The sequence below is a fragment of the Oncorhynchus masou genome, chromosome 5 (genome assembly GCF_036934945.1).
Source record: "Oncorhynchus masou masou isolate Uvic2021 chromosome 5, UVic_Omas_1.1, whole genome shotgun sequence".
NCBI classification, from domain to species: domain Eukaryota; kingdom Metazoa; phylum Chordata; class Actinopteri; order Salmoniformes; family Salmonidae; genus Oncorhynchus; species Oncorhynchus masou.
Window position 1 is genome coordinate 77457868 of NC_088216.1, and position 16322 is coordinate 77474189.

The window sequence follows — 16322 nt, forward strand, 5'->3', positions numbered from 1 at the left end:
TGGTGAGTATGCAGGCCATGGAATTGTGTACAGATCCTTGAGACAAGGGGCCATGCATTATCATGCTGAAACATGAGGTGATAGCGGCGGTTGAATGGCACAACAATGGGCCTCAGGATCTCGTCAAAGTTTCTCTGTGCATTCAAATTGCCATCAATAAAATGTGATTGTGTTCCTGTCCATATCTTATGCCTGCCCAGACCATAACCCCATCGCCACAATGGGACACTCTGTTCACAACATTGACATCAGCAAACTACTCGCCCACACGACACTGTCTGTCATCTCCCTGGTACAGTTGAAACCAAGATTCATCCATGAAGAGCACAATTCTCCAGCGTGCTAGTGGCCATCGAAGGAGAGCATTTACCCACTGAAATCGGTTATGAGGCTGAACTGCGGTCAGGTCAAGACAGCTGAGGACTACGAACACGCAGATGAGCTTCCCTGAGAAGGTTTCTGACTGTTTTCGGTCGTGCAAACCCACAGTTTCATCAGCTGTCAAGGCGCCTTGTCTCAGTCCATCCCGCAGGTGAAGAAGCTGGATGTGGAGATCATGGGTTGGCGTGGTTACACGTGGTCTGGTTGTGAGGCCGGTTGGACGTACTGACAAATTCTCTGAAACGACATTGGAGGAGATTTATGGTTGAGAAATGAACATTAAATTCTCTGGTAACAGCTCTGGTGGACATTCCTCCAGTCAGCATGCCAATTCTACGCTGACTCAAAACTGCACATTTTAGAGTGGCCTTTTATTGTCCCCATTACCTGTGTAATGATCTTGCTGTTTAATCATCTTCTTGATATGCCACACCTGTCAGGTGGATGGATTATCTTGGCAAAGGAGAAATGCTCACTAACAGGGATGTAAACAAGCATTTGAGAGAAATAATTTTGTTGTGTATATGGAACATTTCTGGGATCTTTTATTTCAGCTCATGAAACATGGGACCAACACTTTACATATTGTGTTTATATTTTGGTTCAGTAAACATTGTTCATGTGTCTGTCGTACCATAAAGTCTGACGTGCAGGGTTTGTCTCTGGGACAGCTTACTCGGACCTCGTCACCCTCATCTCTTCAAACACAATGGGACTGAAGTGAAGAGGGGGCAGTGGAGAGGGGATGATGGGGGGGGGCTCATCTGGCTGTCGATGAGTGATGGGCACTACCAGTCTTTCTACAGATGTATTCAATACCTTTACAGGTGATTGAGTCTAAAGGGTTGAGTGTGCGTGTGTGTTTATTCCTGCCTGCCTGTGTGGCTGTAGGCATTCGGATCCTGTCTGTCTGTAGGCATTCTGATCCTGTAGGCATTCTGATCCTGTAGGCATTCTGATCCTGTCTGCCTGTAGGCATTCTGATCCTGTAGGCATTCTGATCCTGTCTGCCTGTAGGCATTCTGATCCTGTAGGCATTCTGATCCTGTCTGCCTGTAGGCATTCTGATCCTGTCTGCCTGTAGGCATTCTGATCCTGTAGGCATTCTGATCCTGTCTGCCTGTAGGCATTCTGATCCTGTCTGCCTGTAGGCATTCTGATCCTGTCTGCCTGTAGGCATTCTGATCCTGTGTGGCTGTAGGCATTCTGATCCTGTCTGCCTGTAGGCATTCTGATCCTGTCTGCCTGTAGGCATTCTGATCCTGTAGGCATTCTGATCCTGTCTGCCTGTAGGCATTCTGATACTGTAGGCATTCTGATCCTGTGTGGCTGTAGGCATTCTGATCATGTCTGCCTGTAGGCATTCTGATCCTGTGTGGCTGTAGGCATTCTGATCCTGTCTGCCTGTAGGCATTCTGATCCTGTAGGCATTCTGATCCTGTAGGCATTCTGATCCTGTAGGCATTCTGATCCTGTGTGGCTGTAGGCATTCGGATCCTGTCTGCCTGTAGGCATTCTGATACTGTGTGGCTGTAGGCATTGTGATACTGTCTGCCTGTAGGCATTCTGATCCTGTGTGGCTGTAGGCATTCTGATACTGTCTGCCTGTAGGCATTCTGATCCTGTGTGGCTGTAGGCATTCGGATCCTGTCTGCCTGTAGGCATTCTGATACTGTCTGCCTGTAGGCATTCTGATCCTTTCTGCCTGTAGGCATTCTGATCCTGTAGGCATTCTGATCCTGTAGGCATTCTGATCCTGTAGGCATTCTGATCCTGTGTGGCTGTAGGCATTCGGATCCTGTCTGCCTGTAGGCATTCTGATACTGTGTGGCTGTAGGCATTGTGATACTGTCTGCCTGTAGGCATTCTGATCCTGTGTGGCTGTAGGCATTCTGATACTGTCTGCCTGTAGGCATTCTGATCCTGTGTGGCTGTAGGCATTCGGATCCTGTCTGCCTGTAGGCATTCTGATACTGTCTGCCTGTAGGCATTCTGATCCTTTCTGCCTGTAGGCATTCTGATCCTTTCTGCCTGTAGGCATTCTGATCCTTTCTGCCTGTAGGCATTCTGATCCTGTGTGGCTGTAGGCATTCTGATCCTGTGTGGCTGTAGGCATTCTGATCCTGTGTGGCTGTAGGCATTCTGATACTGTCTGCCTGTAGGCATTCTGATCCTTTCTGCCTGTAGGCATTCTGATCCTGTGTGGCTGTAGGCATTCTGATCCTGTGTGGCTGTAGGCATTCTGATACTGTCTGCCTGTAGGCATTCTGATACTGTCTGCCTGTAGGCATTCTGATCCTTTCTGCCTGTAGGCATTCTGATCCTGTGTGGCTGTAGGCATTCTGATCCTGTGTGGCTGTAGGCATTCTGATCCTGTGTGGCTGTAGGCATTCTGATCCTGTGTGGCTGTAGGCATTCTGATCCTGTGTGGCTGTAGGCATTCTGATCCTGTCTGCCTGTAGGCATTCTGATACTGTCTGCCTGTAGGCATTCTGATCCTGTGTGGCTGTAGGCATTCTGATCCTGTGTGGCTGTAGGCATTCTGATCCTGTCTGCCTGTAGGCATTCTGATACTGTCTGCCTGTAGGCATTCTGATCCTGTCTGCCTGTAGGCATTCTGATCCTGTGTGGCTGTAGGCATTCTGATCCTGTCTGCCTGTAGGCATTCTGATCCTGTGTGGCTGTAGGCATTCTGATCCTGTGTGGCTGTAGGCATTCTGATCCTGTCTGCCTGTAGGCATTCTGATCCTGTCTGCCTGTAGGCATTCTGATCCTGTCTGCCTGTAGGCATTCTGATCCTGTCTGCCTGTAGGCATTCTGATCCTGTCTGCCTGTAGGCATTCTGATCCTGTGTGCCTGTAGGCATTCTGATCCTGTAGGCATTCTGATCCTGTGTGGCTGTAGGCATTCTGATCCTGTGTGGCTGTAGGCATTCTGATCCTGTGTGGCTGTAGGCATTCTGATCCTGTGTGCCTGTAGGCATTCTGATCCTGTCTGCCTGTAGGCATTCTGATCCTGTCTGCCTGTAGGCATTCTGATCCTGTGTGGCTGTAGGCATTCTGATCCTGTCTGCCTGTAGGCATTCTGATACTGTCTGCCTGTAGGCATTCTGATCCTGTGTGGCTGTAGGCATTCTGATCCTGTGTGGCTGTAGGCATTCTGATCCTGTGTGCCTGTAGGCATTCTGATCCTGTCTGCCTGTAGGCATTCTGATCCTGTGTGGCTGTAGGCATTCTGATCCTGTCTGCCTGTAGGCATTCTGATACTGTCTGCCTGTAGGCATTCTGATCCTGTGTGGCTGTAGGCATTCTGATCCTGTGTGGCTGTAGGCATTCTGATCCTGTCTGCCTGTAGGCATTCTGATACTGTCTGCCTGTAGGCATTCTGATCCTGTCTGCCTGTAGGCATTCTGATCCTGTGTGGCTGTAGGCATTCTGATCCTGTCTGCCTGTAGGCATTCTGATCCTGTGTGGCTGTAGGCATTCTGATCCTGTGTGGCTGTAGGCATTCTGATCCTGTGTGGCTGTAGGCATTCTGATCCTGTCTGCCTGTAGGCATTCTGATCCTGTCTGCCTGTAGGCATTCTGATCCTGTCTGCCTGTAGGCATTCTGATCCTGTCTGCCTGTAGGCATTCTGATCCTGTCTGCCTGTAGGCATTCTGATCCTGTAGGCATTCTGATACTGTGTGGCTGTAGGCATTCGGATCCTGTCTGCATGTACCTCTTTTTTTTCTCCCTGACTGTCAGCGTCTGATCAATTCCAGAGTGTTTCTAAAATGTCACTTGTCCTTTCCAAACACACTAGAATCCATATAGTAGTTAGAGCAGGGGGTTATCTAGAGGTATACTTTTTATTTGAGTAATTTAGCAGACACTCTTATCCAGAGTGACTTACACTTAGTGCATTTGTCTTAAAGGGAGACTGCACTACCTGATTTGGCCTCATTTTGAAGATTGCTCATTAAGAAATGCTAGCGGCCATAACTGAAGCCAAACGAGTTGTTGTAGGGATGTGGTTTGATGTGGGTGTGTCATGTTCGCATATCGTACCCGGGCAAGTTCTGTTTGTCCCTCCTGAGTCACCGTGGCAGCAACATAGCTTTTTCTCAAAATAGTCACTTACTTAAAATAGTCCGAATTAATCTTAGATAAATACATTTGGACTTAGTCACGCAATTTTACATCTAGCTAGTTGTTTGGTGTATTATTTCCCAAGTTGTGCTTGAAAAACGAGTCAGTGCACTACATACAGTCTATTTGGTCTGACTGCGCGCTCAGGACTGATTCCCAAGAACAATGTCTACAACTTCCTTATCTATCGGAAATAAACAGCGGGTAGCTTTTGCTTTATCAGTGCCCAAAATCACTTGCTAGCTAAGTTCCAACTCCGTTTGTTACTGAAGCTAGCAAGTAGTAGGGAATCATGTTACAAAACATGTCACGGGGAGACAAGATGCTTGCAAAATCATTTTGTAATATTGACAAGATGCAGTTGGGCTAGGAGTGCGCTGTAATCGTCTCAATTCTCATTTTGCCCCAAAAAAGTGGCAGACTGGAGTGATTGACACTATCAAACACATCAGCAAGTGGCCACTCCATAAAGGGCTTAGGCCCATGGGTTATTTCAACATAACATTAGAGACATGTTGTCTTATGTAAACAAGTCTGAGGCGCTGCGTAATGGGCAGGTCTGTCTCACTGTCTGGAGGTTCTGGGAGCTGTGATTGGATAGAGCGCGTGGAGCTTATAGAGCACCATCAACACAGCTGCTTCTCTCGTGTTAGTGAACACTGCTCTTATTAATCCATACCAATTAGTCATGACGAACTCACAAAACTCAGTTTTGGCCTTGGACTGACTATATGACCAAAATGTTCCTATTTACACTTTGTAGTACATTTGGTCCCACAATTTCACTAGAATGTATGTTTCTGACTCTTATTGATGGCTGTTTTTAAAACCAGAGAAGGGACAGTTAACCTTTAAGATAGCTAGGTGAGACAACCACACAAATAGGTCAGTTGTACTGTCTCATCACAACGACCACATGCTGTGTAGTACACATGTAGCTGTCCAAAACAAAGGATTGGCTTGTTGATTCCTCCCACTGTTTATTTTGAGACAGAAAATAACATTTGGCAAAAACAAAGTTGCTTCAGTTTCCCCTAACCTTTAACATCCTGTCTCTGAGATCGGCAGGTTTATTTTTGGAGACCCTGCAACACTTCCTTGGACTGCTGTAGTCCACTGGACCATAGGACTCTATAAATGCTCTTTTCATTGGATCTTGTTTAATGTTAACCTATATATACTGATTATGAACTTCAAACTAAAATTAAACTTTTTAAAATGAACATTGTGCATTTTACTTCCATGATACTAAATGTAATGTGGTATTACCGTTTAATTTGCAGCAAACATACAACTTGGAGATCACCGGCCTGTTTTATGGGAATGCTGTCTTGTACGATGTTGGCTCCAATCACACGGAGAGGCTGGTGAAGAGGTATGTCCTGAAACAAAGCTTTTGAGCCAGTCGAGACATTATCACCATACCTTAGCCTGTCTTCTAGTGGGGTAACGTGTGGGAAGAGCTTGGTAAAAGGGTTATGTCCAGGCCAGGCATAAACACACATGCAGCAGCCCTGATGTTTGTTTAGCAGGCAATGGCTGTCTGCTGTTTCCTCAGAAAAGGGGGGACTCATCTCCACACTGTCACGTGCATCACTAGTGACTGCTGACTGAGATATGGCTCTTCCTAGTCTGTAGGCTTCCTGTGCTCTGTGAAGAGAGGAGCAAGTGTGAGCCATGCCCTGTTGTCTTGCCATGGCAGTACCTACTGTATGTTGTTAAGGTATGCACATACCAATACGCAAAGCAACTCGCACGCGACGGCTTGAAATAACTCACTTGACTTATGATGCTCTCTCTCTCACTCGCTCAGTCATGTGCGCACAGATAGGACAGGCCCTGAGTATACATGTTCCTTTCTCCACCCCTATATTCACAAACAGAGCAGGGTTTCGGAGCCCTGAACGTGTACAGTGAAACAGGCCCTTTTAATCAGATCCAGGAGATCCTGCATAGCTTTGTAAAGCGACAGACAATTTCTTGGCTCTCCCCCGGTCCTCCATGTCTATGCCTTGTTCTTCCTGACACTCGCCCCCTCTACCTCTCTGAGCCTCCTCCTCCCCTTTCCCGCTGTACTTCCTGACACTCGCCCCCTCTACCTCTCTGAGCCTCCTCCTCCCCTTTCCCGCTGTACTTCCTGACACTCGCCCCTCTACCTCTCTGAGCCTCCTCCTCCCCTTTCCCGCTGTACTTCCTGACACTCGCCCCCTCTACCTCTCTGAGCCTCCTCCTCCCCTTTCCCGCTGTTCTTCCTGACACTCGCCCCCTCTACCTCTCTGAGCCTCCTCCTCCCCTTTCCCGCTGTACTTCCTGACACTCGCCCCCTCTACCTCTCTGAGCCTCCTCCTCCCCTTTCCCGCTGTTCTTCCTGACACTCGCCCCCTCTACCTCTCTGAGCCTCCTCCTCCCCTTTCCCGCTGTTCTTCCTGACACTCGCCCCCTCTACCTCTCTGAGCCTCCTCCTCCCCTTTCCCGCTGTACTTCCTGACACTCGCTCCCTCTACCTCTCTGAGCCTCCTCCTCCCCTTTCCCGCTGTACTTCCTGACACTCGCTCCCTCTACCTCTCTGAGCCTCCTCCTCCCCTTTCCCGCTGTTCTTCATGGCACTCGCTCCCTCTACCTCTCTGAGCCTCCTCCTCCCCTTTCCCGCTGTTCTTCCTGACACTCGCCCCCTCTACCTCTCTGAGCCTCCTCCTCCCCTTTCCCGCTGTTCTTCATGGCACTCGCTCCCTCTACCTCTCTGAGCCTCCTCCTCCCCTTTCCCGCTGTTCTTCCTGACACTCGCCCCCTCTACCTCTCTGAGCCTCCTCCTCCCCTTTCCCGCTGTTCTTCATGGCACTCGCCCCCTCTACCTCTCTGAGCCTCCTCCTCCCCTTTCCCGCTGTTCTTCCTGACACTCGCCCCCTCTACCTCTCTGAGCCTCCTCCTCCCCTTTCCCGCTGTTCTTCATGGCACTCGCTCCCTCTACCTCTCTGAGCCTCCTCCTCCCCTTTCCCGCTGTTCTTCCTGACACTCGCCCCCTCTACCTCTCTGAGCCTCCTCCTCCCCTTTCCCGCTGTTCTTCATGGCACTCGCTCCCTTTACCTCTCTGAGCCTCCTCCTCCCCTTTCCCGCTGTACTTCCTGACACTCGCCCCTCTACCTCTCTGAGCCTCCTCCTCCCCTTTCCCGCTGTTCTTCCTGACACTCGCCCCCTCTACCTCTCTGAGCCTCCTCCTCCCCTTTCCCGCTGTACTTCCTGACACTCGCCCCCTCTACCTCTCTGAGCCTCCTCCTCCCCTTTCCCGCTGTTCTTCATGGCACTCGCTCCCTCTACCTCTCTGAGCCTCCTCCTCCCCTTTCCCGCTGTTCTTCATGGCACTCGCTCCCTCTACCTCTCTGAGCCTCCTCCTCCCCTTTCCCGCTGTTCTTCCTGACACTCGCCCCCTCTACCTCTCTGAGCCTCCTCCTCCCCTTTCCCGCTGTTCTTCATGGCACTCGCTCCCTCTACCTCTCTGAGCCTCCTCCTCCCCTTTCCCGCTGTTCTTCCTGACACTCGCCCCCTCTACCTCTCTGAGCCTCCTCCTCCCCTTTCCCGCTGTTCTTCCTGACACTCGCCCCCTCTACCTCTCTGAGCCTCCTCCTCCCCTTTCCCGCTGTTCTTCCTGACACACAGCGTATGTCTTCCTGGGGTTTATGTTAACACCTCAGTCCCTTGAGAGCCCAGTGCCTGGCCTGAGGAAGCTAAGGGTAGATAAGGGGAAGATGGGGTAGGGGGGTGTCAGTGTGGACAGTGGGCCTCTTTTGACAAATGTCCCCTCCAGGAGCCACATCCTGGGCTGTGGGGCCCTGCCCTGGCCCCTATTCAGCTTCCTGTGTTTACAGGCCTAGTGGGCTGTATGGAGCAGTATTAAAGATCCAGATGACACAAAGAACCTTGGTTTGGTCTGAAGGCCATTTAGCTATAGAATAGCTAAATAGCTATTTCTGCTTTTTCTGAATTGCTGTAATGTAAACAAAGGATGTGGACCCCAGGAAGAGTAGCTGCTGCTTCTGCAACAGTTAATGGGGATCCTTCATAATATACACACCAAAAAATACTAATGTCCCCCATTTTCTACCAGGGATATAATTATCAATTCTCTTTTGAAGTAAGATGTACGACTAAGGAGTATTGTTTAATAACTGTTTCAGTCACCAAAAAGCTGTTGTCAATGTGCGTGTTGTGGTCTGTCTTGGCAGTGTGTCTGATGTGGTCAGCCTGGTGACCAAGATAGAGGTCCCCCAACATCTGCACATGTTGGAGATGTTCCCTTCCTTCGCCGAGGATGAGGACTGTGAGACGGTCCCTCCCATCAGGTACCTGTTCAGATGATGTCATCAAAAGGGGACAAGCCTGAGAGGCCCTAACAGAGTCACACTCCTAACCACCTCATAGTTCTCTGCTCAGATCACTAAAGAAAGGACCTCCATTGATTTATATTGGTAAATTAAAACAAGCTGAATTTTGATGTTGATATGTTTGTAATATGTTGTCTCGCACCTAGGCCACAGGTCATGTTCTTTCTGGGGCTAATATATGGATTTCTAGAAGCTGCATTGTTGTGATAAATAAACAATAGCTTTCCACTTCTATTATTATAATCCTGTTGTAATCATAAAGAATGGCGTTTAATTTGTATTTGATTAAATTATTCACATCTGTATCTGTTGTAATCACCTGTGATTTTTGATCAAGCTCTGTGTGTGTTGGGTTCCATACTGGTTTCCGGCCGGCCTGTCTTTGTGAGTCACAGATCACCCCTGCTCCATCTACCCCTTAGAACTATCACCATGTGAAAGACAGAAGCTTCGAAGGAAATGGAGCACAGAGCAGGTGACTGAGGATAATGATCTCCATGCCTCACACTCCTGTGCTGTCTGTACCCTCATACATAACCAGTCCAGTCCCACAGTCATATCCCATTAGCCATGAACTGCAATGTTAGTGATTGAAGTGGTTATAGGGGATCTCTGCTAGAGTGTGATTTGGAGAGCTGATTCTCCTTCTGGCCAATGCCTGGCTTTGATTACATTATCTGTTATCAACTTGGGTAATGCCAAGTGACAGATGCTGAGGCAGTGCTTGCAAACCTCATCGTATTTGCACGCAGGTCTTATCTGTGTTTGGGATGTTGTGCTGTGAGGGTATACCAGGTCTTGTCTGTGTTTGGGATGTTGTGCTATGAGGGTATACCAGGGCATATGATTTGGTCCTGGAGGGCTGGGTTGGAGTCTGCTGGACTGGTTCTAATTCAAGTCAGGCTAAACATGGCGATGAGGCCGAGTTAGAGTCCGATCCACCGGTCAGAGAGAGCAGGATTAGGGGCTTGGCGCTGGAATAGCAGGGATCGGGTGGTTTGAGGCTCTTAGAATCTCTTGCCATAGGCCTCCCGAGTGGCTTGGTGGTCTCAGGCAGTTCTAGCTGTGCCACTAGAGATTCTGGGTTCGAGTCCAGGCTCTGTCACAGCCGGCCGTCACCCATGGGGCGAAGCATAATTGGCCCAGCATCGTCCGGGTTAGGTTAGGGTTTAGCCGGCAGGGATGTCCTTGTCCCATCGCGCACTAGTGACTCCTGTTGCGGGCCGGGCACAGTGCACGCTGATACGCCAGGTGTAGTGTTTCCTCCGACACATTGGTGCGGCTGGCTTCCAGGTTAAGTGGGCATTGTGTCATGAATCAGTGCGGCTTGGTTGGGTTGTGTTTTGGAGGACGCATGGCTCTCGACCTTCGCTGAGTCCGTACGGGAGTTGCAGTGGTGAGAAAAGACTGTAACTACCAATTGGATACCACAAAATTGGGGTGAAAAAGGAGTAAAAATCTCTCGCCAGTCAAATGACCAACCCCCAACACACACACACCCCTCCCCTCCCAGGGGGACCCAGGCCAGGAGCTCTGATGTCTTCAACCTTCCCTGTGTCCTTAGAGGTAAAGACATGTGTCCTGCTCGCTCTCCCTCTGAGATCACTCTCTCTCTCTGTGGAGACCTACTGAACATAGGCCTCATCCACATTCTAATCTCTTCAACATCCAGCCCTCAGCTGGATCTGAAGATTTATTCTGAAATACACTGCTTTGCTCTATAGGTCTATGTTGAGGGATATGATTCGGTTTTGTTGATTAGGTGACTGATTAAGAAAAAATAAATGCTCAGTGCGTCTTCTGATGCTTTAATTGTGTTTGTAGTTAATTTGATGTGCTCATGTTGTTAATCACATCTATTTGAAGTGTATATGCAGATACATTGAACACTGAATATGGCTGTGTTTTTACAACATGGCTGCACATTTACACAGCTACTCCTTTTACATCTAAGCATCATGTGACATCTTATAGACCCGTTGTGTCCGATAACAATGATCCATCACAATGGCCCAACGGAAAGCCCATGTTCACTCTCCCAGCAACACCCACCCCGCTGTTTGTATTCAAATAGGCAGGTATTCAAAGGCAACATTTTTGACTGCCATGATGTTGGTCAGTTGACAGGTCATTTAAATAATGAACTAAAGAGTGTTTATGCCATAGTTCTTGGCAAGATGTCACTACCTATCTGAAAGCTGAATCTAAACTAAAACACACATTATTTCATTTCATTAGTTATTTATGAATAAAACCTTTAAGTTAACAATTATTACAGTCCCCCAAAAATATTTTCAATAGACAAATTTTTTTATTGTAACAATTTCAACATTATTTAAACATAAATCACATATAAAAAAAATTAAATAACATTATGTAAATCTGTGGTAAGAATCCGTAGTTTTGACATCACTCCAATCAGACGTACCCGATGATGTCATTGCATATGATAGGTTGTCGGCTGCCTGTCTTCATGAGGGCAGTGAACTGGTAGAAGTCTGTTCCCAGTTGGTGCAGGCCTGTGTGGGACTGGTGAAAGAACGGTTTGCGTGGCTGGAAGCCCACGGGGCAGGACATGCGTTTGGGGGCCACCGCGGCCCTGCTGACCCTGGTGCTGTCTGCTGGTCTGGCCCTCATCTCCACGCTCTTAGACATCCCTGCCAGCTTCCTCCTCATGTTGACCAGGAGGTCCTTTGCCAGGCGCCGGCCAGCATGGGGCTTGAGTTCTGCTGGCTCAGGACACTCTGGCAGGTCCATCCAGTTCTTAATGAGGTCAGCGAAGCTGTTGTCCCCCAGCACCAGGGGCTGTCTGTTCCTGCTGCGGCTCAGCAGTGACGTGGTCCAGTCTTCTGGGTCGCTGCTCGCCTCAAATGACGTCCAGCGCTCCAGACAAGCGTCAGAAGTAGATTTGGGCCGGATCCGGCCGGCGGGACCCACTCCCCGGTTGGTGCGGAGGCAGGCGGAGTTAGACACACGTACGTTCCTGGTCCTCCTGAGCACCACATCCTCGTCCTGCCAGGATGCCTCAGAGTAGCCCGAGTCAAACTCCAGACTCTTGTCACTGCTGGGGGAGCCCTCCATTAACCGCTTCTGCCCTTCCTGCTCCTCCTCCTCCATGGGGCTGGCCAGGCAGCAAGCTGAGTCATAAGTGCTGGCCTCAGAGATGGGCCTACGGAGGCGTGACATGCGCTCCCGCTGCTGAGCCCTCTGCTGGCAGGCACGGGTCATGGCATAGGAGCGGCCAGAGGGATCGCTCAGCGGTCGGCTCATGTGCTTCAGGTCCTGCAGGGACCTCATGTACTGCATCTGGTCCACCAGACAGTCTTCAGAGTCCTGCAGACACAACTAGAGAGACAGGGAGATAACGGGTTAGAAACAGTCTCCCCTGTTTATGTTTTGAGAACATAATCAAATATATAACAGAGTATGTTACACACTTTTACAGACACATTCATTTTCACTGAATGTTAAAGTTAGTCCAACCCACCATCCTACTTTGTATTAGAAATATGTCCATACACCAACTCCTGGTCCAAAAGCTAAAAGAGTTTCCTGCGCATCTACCCAGCACTGCACCAAGATTCTAACCAGCTGAGATCACCCTCTGCAGCCGTACCTCCACCTCATTCCAGCCAAACCTCCGAGCAGCTTTATGGAGAGGTTTCTCAACCGAGTGCTCCTGAGTTCATTAGAACATGGCTTGTGGGAACAGGATGTACAGGGAAACATTCTCTGCCTCTTTAAGTCAGAGAGGAAGTTGGACAGCCTAGAGACTGATGAATCTTAGAGGAGCTTAGAAGTGCACATCCTGTGGTACACACTAGAATTACAGGATTCCTTGGGGATTGGCCCATATTGTCTAGCAGGAAATGACATCACTGTTGTGGGATTAGACAATGGGAGTGAGAAACCCCATGTATGATTCATTTAAAAGTCATCACCAAATCATGTCAAGTCTGAATGCCACTTTTATAAATCATGTTAGTTTTGGTTATTTTGCCGGTACATCACTGACCATAAAGGTTGAAAGTCTTACAAAAAGGCAATATGGAAAATCAATGGCATTTCCTAAGATCACCTCAAGATGAAGGTCCAAGAGCATTCTGTAACATTACAACAGCATCCTCGGGATGTCTTAATGACTAGGGACTATATTCAATCGGTATCGCTGCGTTAGTGTGATTGCAATGTAAAGGCAATGTTCCCTCGTTGGTGGAGACTGCATTCACGATAAACGCTGCATATGTCAGAAGTTACCTTTCCATTTTCTATCACTTCAGCAGTACAGATTGAATAGAGCCCTCAGAATGACTTTGTATCCAGCTTGTCACATCAAGGTTAAAAGGTGACACTTTAAAATCAATCCACTTCACTTAGGTATTGTAGCTAACAGAACAAAGCCTACTGTATACAAGGGACTTTTCATGTGTAAAAAAAACAAAAAAAACTTTCCCTGTGCAACAAAGAACGTGTTCCTCAGCTGCAGAATGATGTCATTTGATACACTCTCCCTTGTTAGACAGCTCCAAGGTTTTTCCATGTTTTTTTAGCACGCTTGTTAAGCAGACAGACTCCAACAATGTGTGTTAAATCCCAACCCTCAGCTGTCTCAGGCCAGTGTGCAGTCTACAGGCACAGTGAGGAGACCAGGCCTGCAGAAATGACCCACTGGGAACAGACGTCATTTCATTGGCTAGTTCTGATTGACAATAGGTTGAGTTGTCATACTAAGGTGAAGTCAACAGAAAATGTGACCACGTCATTGCATTTAGATTAAAAGTCGGGTATAGAAACAGTTATGTTGATAAACTTTTTTCAAATTCAAACAGTATTCCATGTTCATTCAACGTCATCACATTGCTTCCATGTCATTTCAACAAGAAAATGCAATGTTGATTCAACCGGTTTTTGCCCACTGGGGATGCCCTGATGTTTTCACAGCTGTAGAAAGCTCTGTTTGACAGAGTGAGGCAGGGCCACAGGGGGGCTTCAAACCCTGGAAGGTCATCCATGTGCAGAGTCCTTCACAACAGCGAGGAGGTCCGACTCACCCAGCTCAACACATAGCCAACTGTATGAGTAGCTTTAGGGAGATCAAAATAGTACCCTAAAATCAGTCTGTGAACACTCCAGCCTTCCAAAACCTTTCATTACTGTGGTGTTGTTAAACAATGGTAGAGAGCACCCGTCATTGGTTGAGCTAAGAGATGACGCTTCAAGGCCAAGCTATGGCCATATCTGTGCTACAGGAAACACTCCGAAGGAAGAACACTGAGCAAAACACAGATGTCGGAGGGAGGCATGTATAGTTGAGAATTACATTTGTATGTCATTATTTATCGTTGACTGTTCATCAAAAACACATTAATAGCGCATTATTGAATAGCCCTATTGCATGTAACCAGCTAAAATATATTCTGATTTCCAGACATGTGCAACCGCTTCTAACAGAAATATATAAAGAATTAAGCGACAAAACAAGACTATTTAATTTCTAAAACAAAAGTTTGTTTAAAAAAAAGGACAGGTCTTCAAAATAAAATGGAACAATTGTAAGAGAGCTCTCATTTATCAAACGAATTGTAGTATATAGTTTACCATTGTAGTCAGCTTCTATGCATTGTTCTCTGCTGCCCTGACTGTCACGGGAGGGTCGGAAAGTTAAAAGCACCGATCATTTGGTTTTGTTTACCACAACGTTGGGCTGCTCACCGTAATAAACTCCCCGTGCACACTGTTCGGTACAACGGTTAGAAATGCATGGGCACTTCAGTACCAGCATGTTTCTCCAACTCATATCACACCACATAAAATAACATAACATTTTTTGTTGTTGTTGCAAATGTTACAAAATAAACTTACCATTGCTCTTATCGTGTCTGTCTGAATTCCAAATTGATCACTTTATCCTGCAAAAAGAGAAGGGTTCAGTCAGCATACAAAATATGGATTTCACGTGGTTCATAATTCGGCGTTTTTGTAGTTAATGATGCATTTCTCTATACCAGGCTACTTACATTGGTCAATAATTGACTCCCCTAATAGAACAATTAATCCAAAACGGTTCACAACTTCCTCAGTAGGTCCGATGTCCACTCAACGCACCTCAGACAGAAGAGTGCATGTGATGTGGCTGGCAGTTTATTTTGTGAGCGCAGTCTCTTCCTCCGCAGCCAGTCAACGGCGCGCATCACAGAACCAGCCAATAGCACCGCGCCTGAAACACGACCCCAGACCTAAACACCGTGTCAATACATCACACTTCTCCCTCACCTGAGAATATATAATTTATTATCTGCGGAATTAAAACAATTACCAGGGCTACACTGTTGATATTTTAGTCATGTGTCAATCATGGTGGAGACGACGTTGTTCAGAATTTGTCTCACACTAGGCAATACAGGGCGCGCTTCCAAAACTCGGGCCCTTCCAACTGTAGGCAACGAGATTTAAAACAATCCACAGCCTTAAAAAAAGAAGAAGCTAATGATCCTCTGTGGTCATGCTTTCTGGTGTAGCCTATTTTGAGTGATTGTACTTATTTCTGTATAAACAGGAGTACGCTAATTAGGCAATATATTTTTGGCAATTTAATTAAATGTACTTTAGGGGAAGCTTAGCCTTATGGACACGCCGCCTATGTGGCAGAAACACAACCAGTCATGACGTTTTCGTCTGATTGTCAAACAATAATTTAACAAAGGCGCTTCTGTAAACTAACCGCGCACATTCTTCACTTACAAAATCATTTCAGCATACAAACTCCAACAGTGCACTGTGCACCCGCAATTTAATAGATGGAAAGAGACATATGTTATAAAACACCTACGTGTATTCTAATGATATTCTGCGATTGTCATTAGACCTACACTTATAGCTTGAATTGATGCATCCACTGTTGTCCACGCGCGCCTTGGTCTCCGCCACTCATCTCCGCGCACCTCGGTCTAAAGCTAAATCCAACAATTTCTTTAGGTACATGATAATAGCCTATTGTGGTGGCAAAGCATCAAACAAAATATATAGTATAGGTGTACATCTGTGAATTGTGATGATTAGGATATATTCGTTATAAACCCTCCTTGATTGTGTGCGTCTGTGTGGCTGCACGTGCCACAGTGTACAAAGAGTGTTCTGGTGTGTGGCAGGGGGTCAGAAAGAAGATTGATAGGCTGTCGACTTGCTACTAAATAGACAGTGCTGAATTTGAGCCGGATCCTGTACTTCTAAGTTTTGGACTGTTTTGTTCTGGAACCTATTTGACCGGATCCGGTACCTCTCCTTGCATGAAAAATAATGTACACTTTTTGCAAATTAAACATTATAATAAAAGCGATCAAAGTTCATTCGAGTTGCCTCTTAGTTCATTCTCCCGCCCCCGTAAATAAACGTAATGTGAAAAAAAAAGAAGCTTTTCAGACCGGGCCGAGT

The 16322-nt window shown here is 47.3% G+C and overlaps 2 protein-coding genes across 4 annotated transcripts in view; one reads left to right on the forward strand and one right to left on the reverse strand.

Annotated features, from left to right (window-relative positions):
* Positions 1-9196, forward strand: part of uba7 (ubiquitin-like modifier activating enzyme 7) — a 93120-nt gene extending 83924 nt beyond the window's left edge. For both annotated transcript variants that reach the window (XM_064966875.1, XM_064966874.1), the window contains 2 exons: positions 5796-5887; positions 8733-9196. In XM_064966875.1, the coding sequence (XP_064822947.1) occupies positions 5796-5887; positions 8733-8865 (225 nt within the window). In that variant the 3' untranslated portion in view covers positions 8866-9196. The remainder of the gene's footprint in view (positions 1-5795; positions 5888-8732) is intronic.
* A 1984-nt stretch (positions 9197-11180) lies between these two features.
* Positions 11181-15014, reverse strand: LOC135540300 (PAK4-inhibitor inka2-like). Of its 2 annotated transcripts, XM_064966879.1 has the most exons (3): positions 14909-15014; positions 14754-14800; positions 11181-12236 (listed from the first exon to the last, which is right to left on the reverse strand). In XM_064966879.1, the coding sequence occupies exons 2-3, from the start codon at positions 14754-14756 to the stop codon at positions 11310-11312; spliced, it is 930 nt and encodes a 309-aa protein (XP_064822951.1). In that variant the 5' UTR covers positions 14757-14800; positions 14909-15014; the 3' UTR covers positions 11181-11309. The 2 variants fall into 2 exon arrangements, with proteins under 2 accessions (XP_064822951.1, XP_064822950.1); XM_064966878.1 differs by lacking the exons at positions 14754-14800; positions 14909-15014 and adding an exon at positions 12379-14730.
* Positions 15015-16322: the final 1308 nt, after the last annotated feature.

Bases quoted from the DNA above. Each gene is read 5' to 3' on its own strand.
- LOC135540300 (XM_064966878.1), bottom strand. From the start codon at position 12,408: ATGGACATATTTCTAATACAAAGTAGGATG. The intron at 12,237-12,378 runs GTGGGTTGGACT...CTGTCTCTCTAG, and splicing joins TTCTAATACAAAGTAGGATG to TTGTGTCTGCAGGACTCTGA.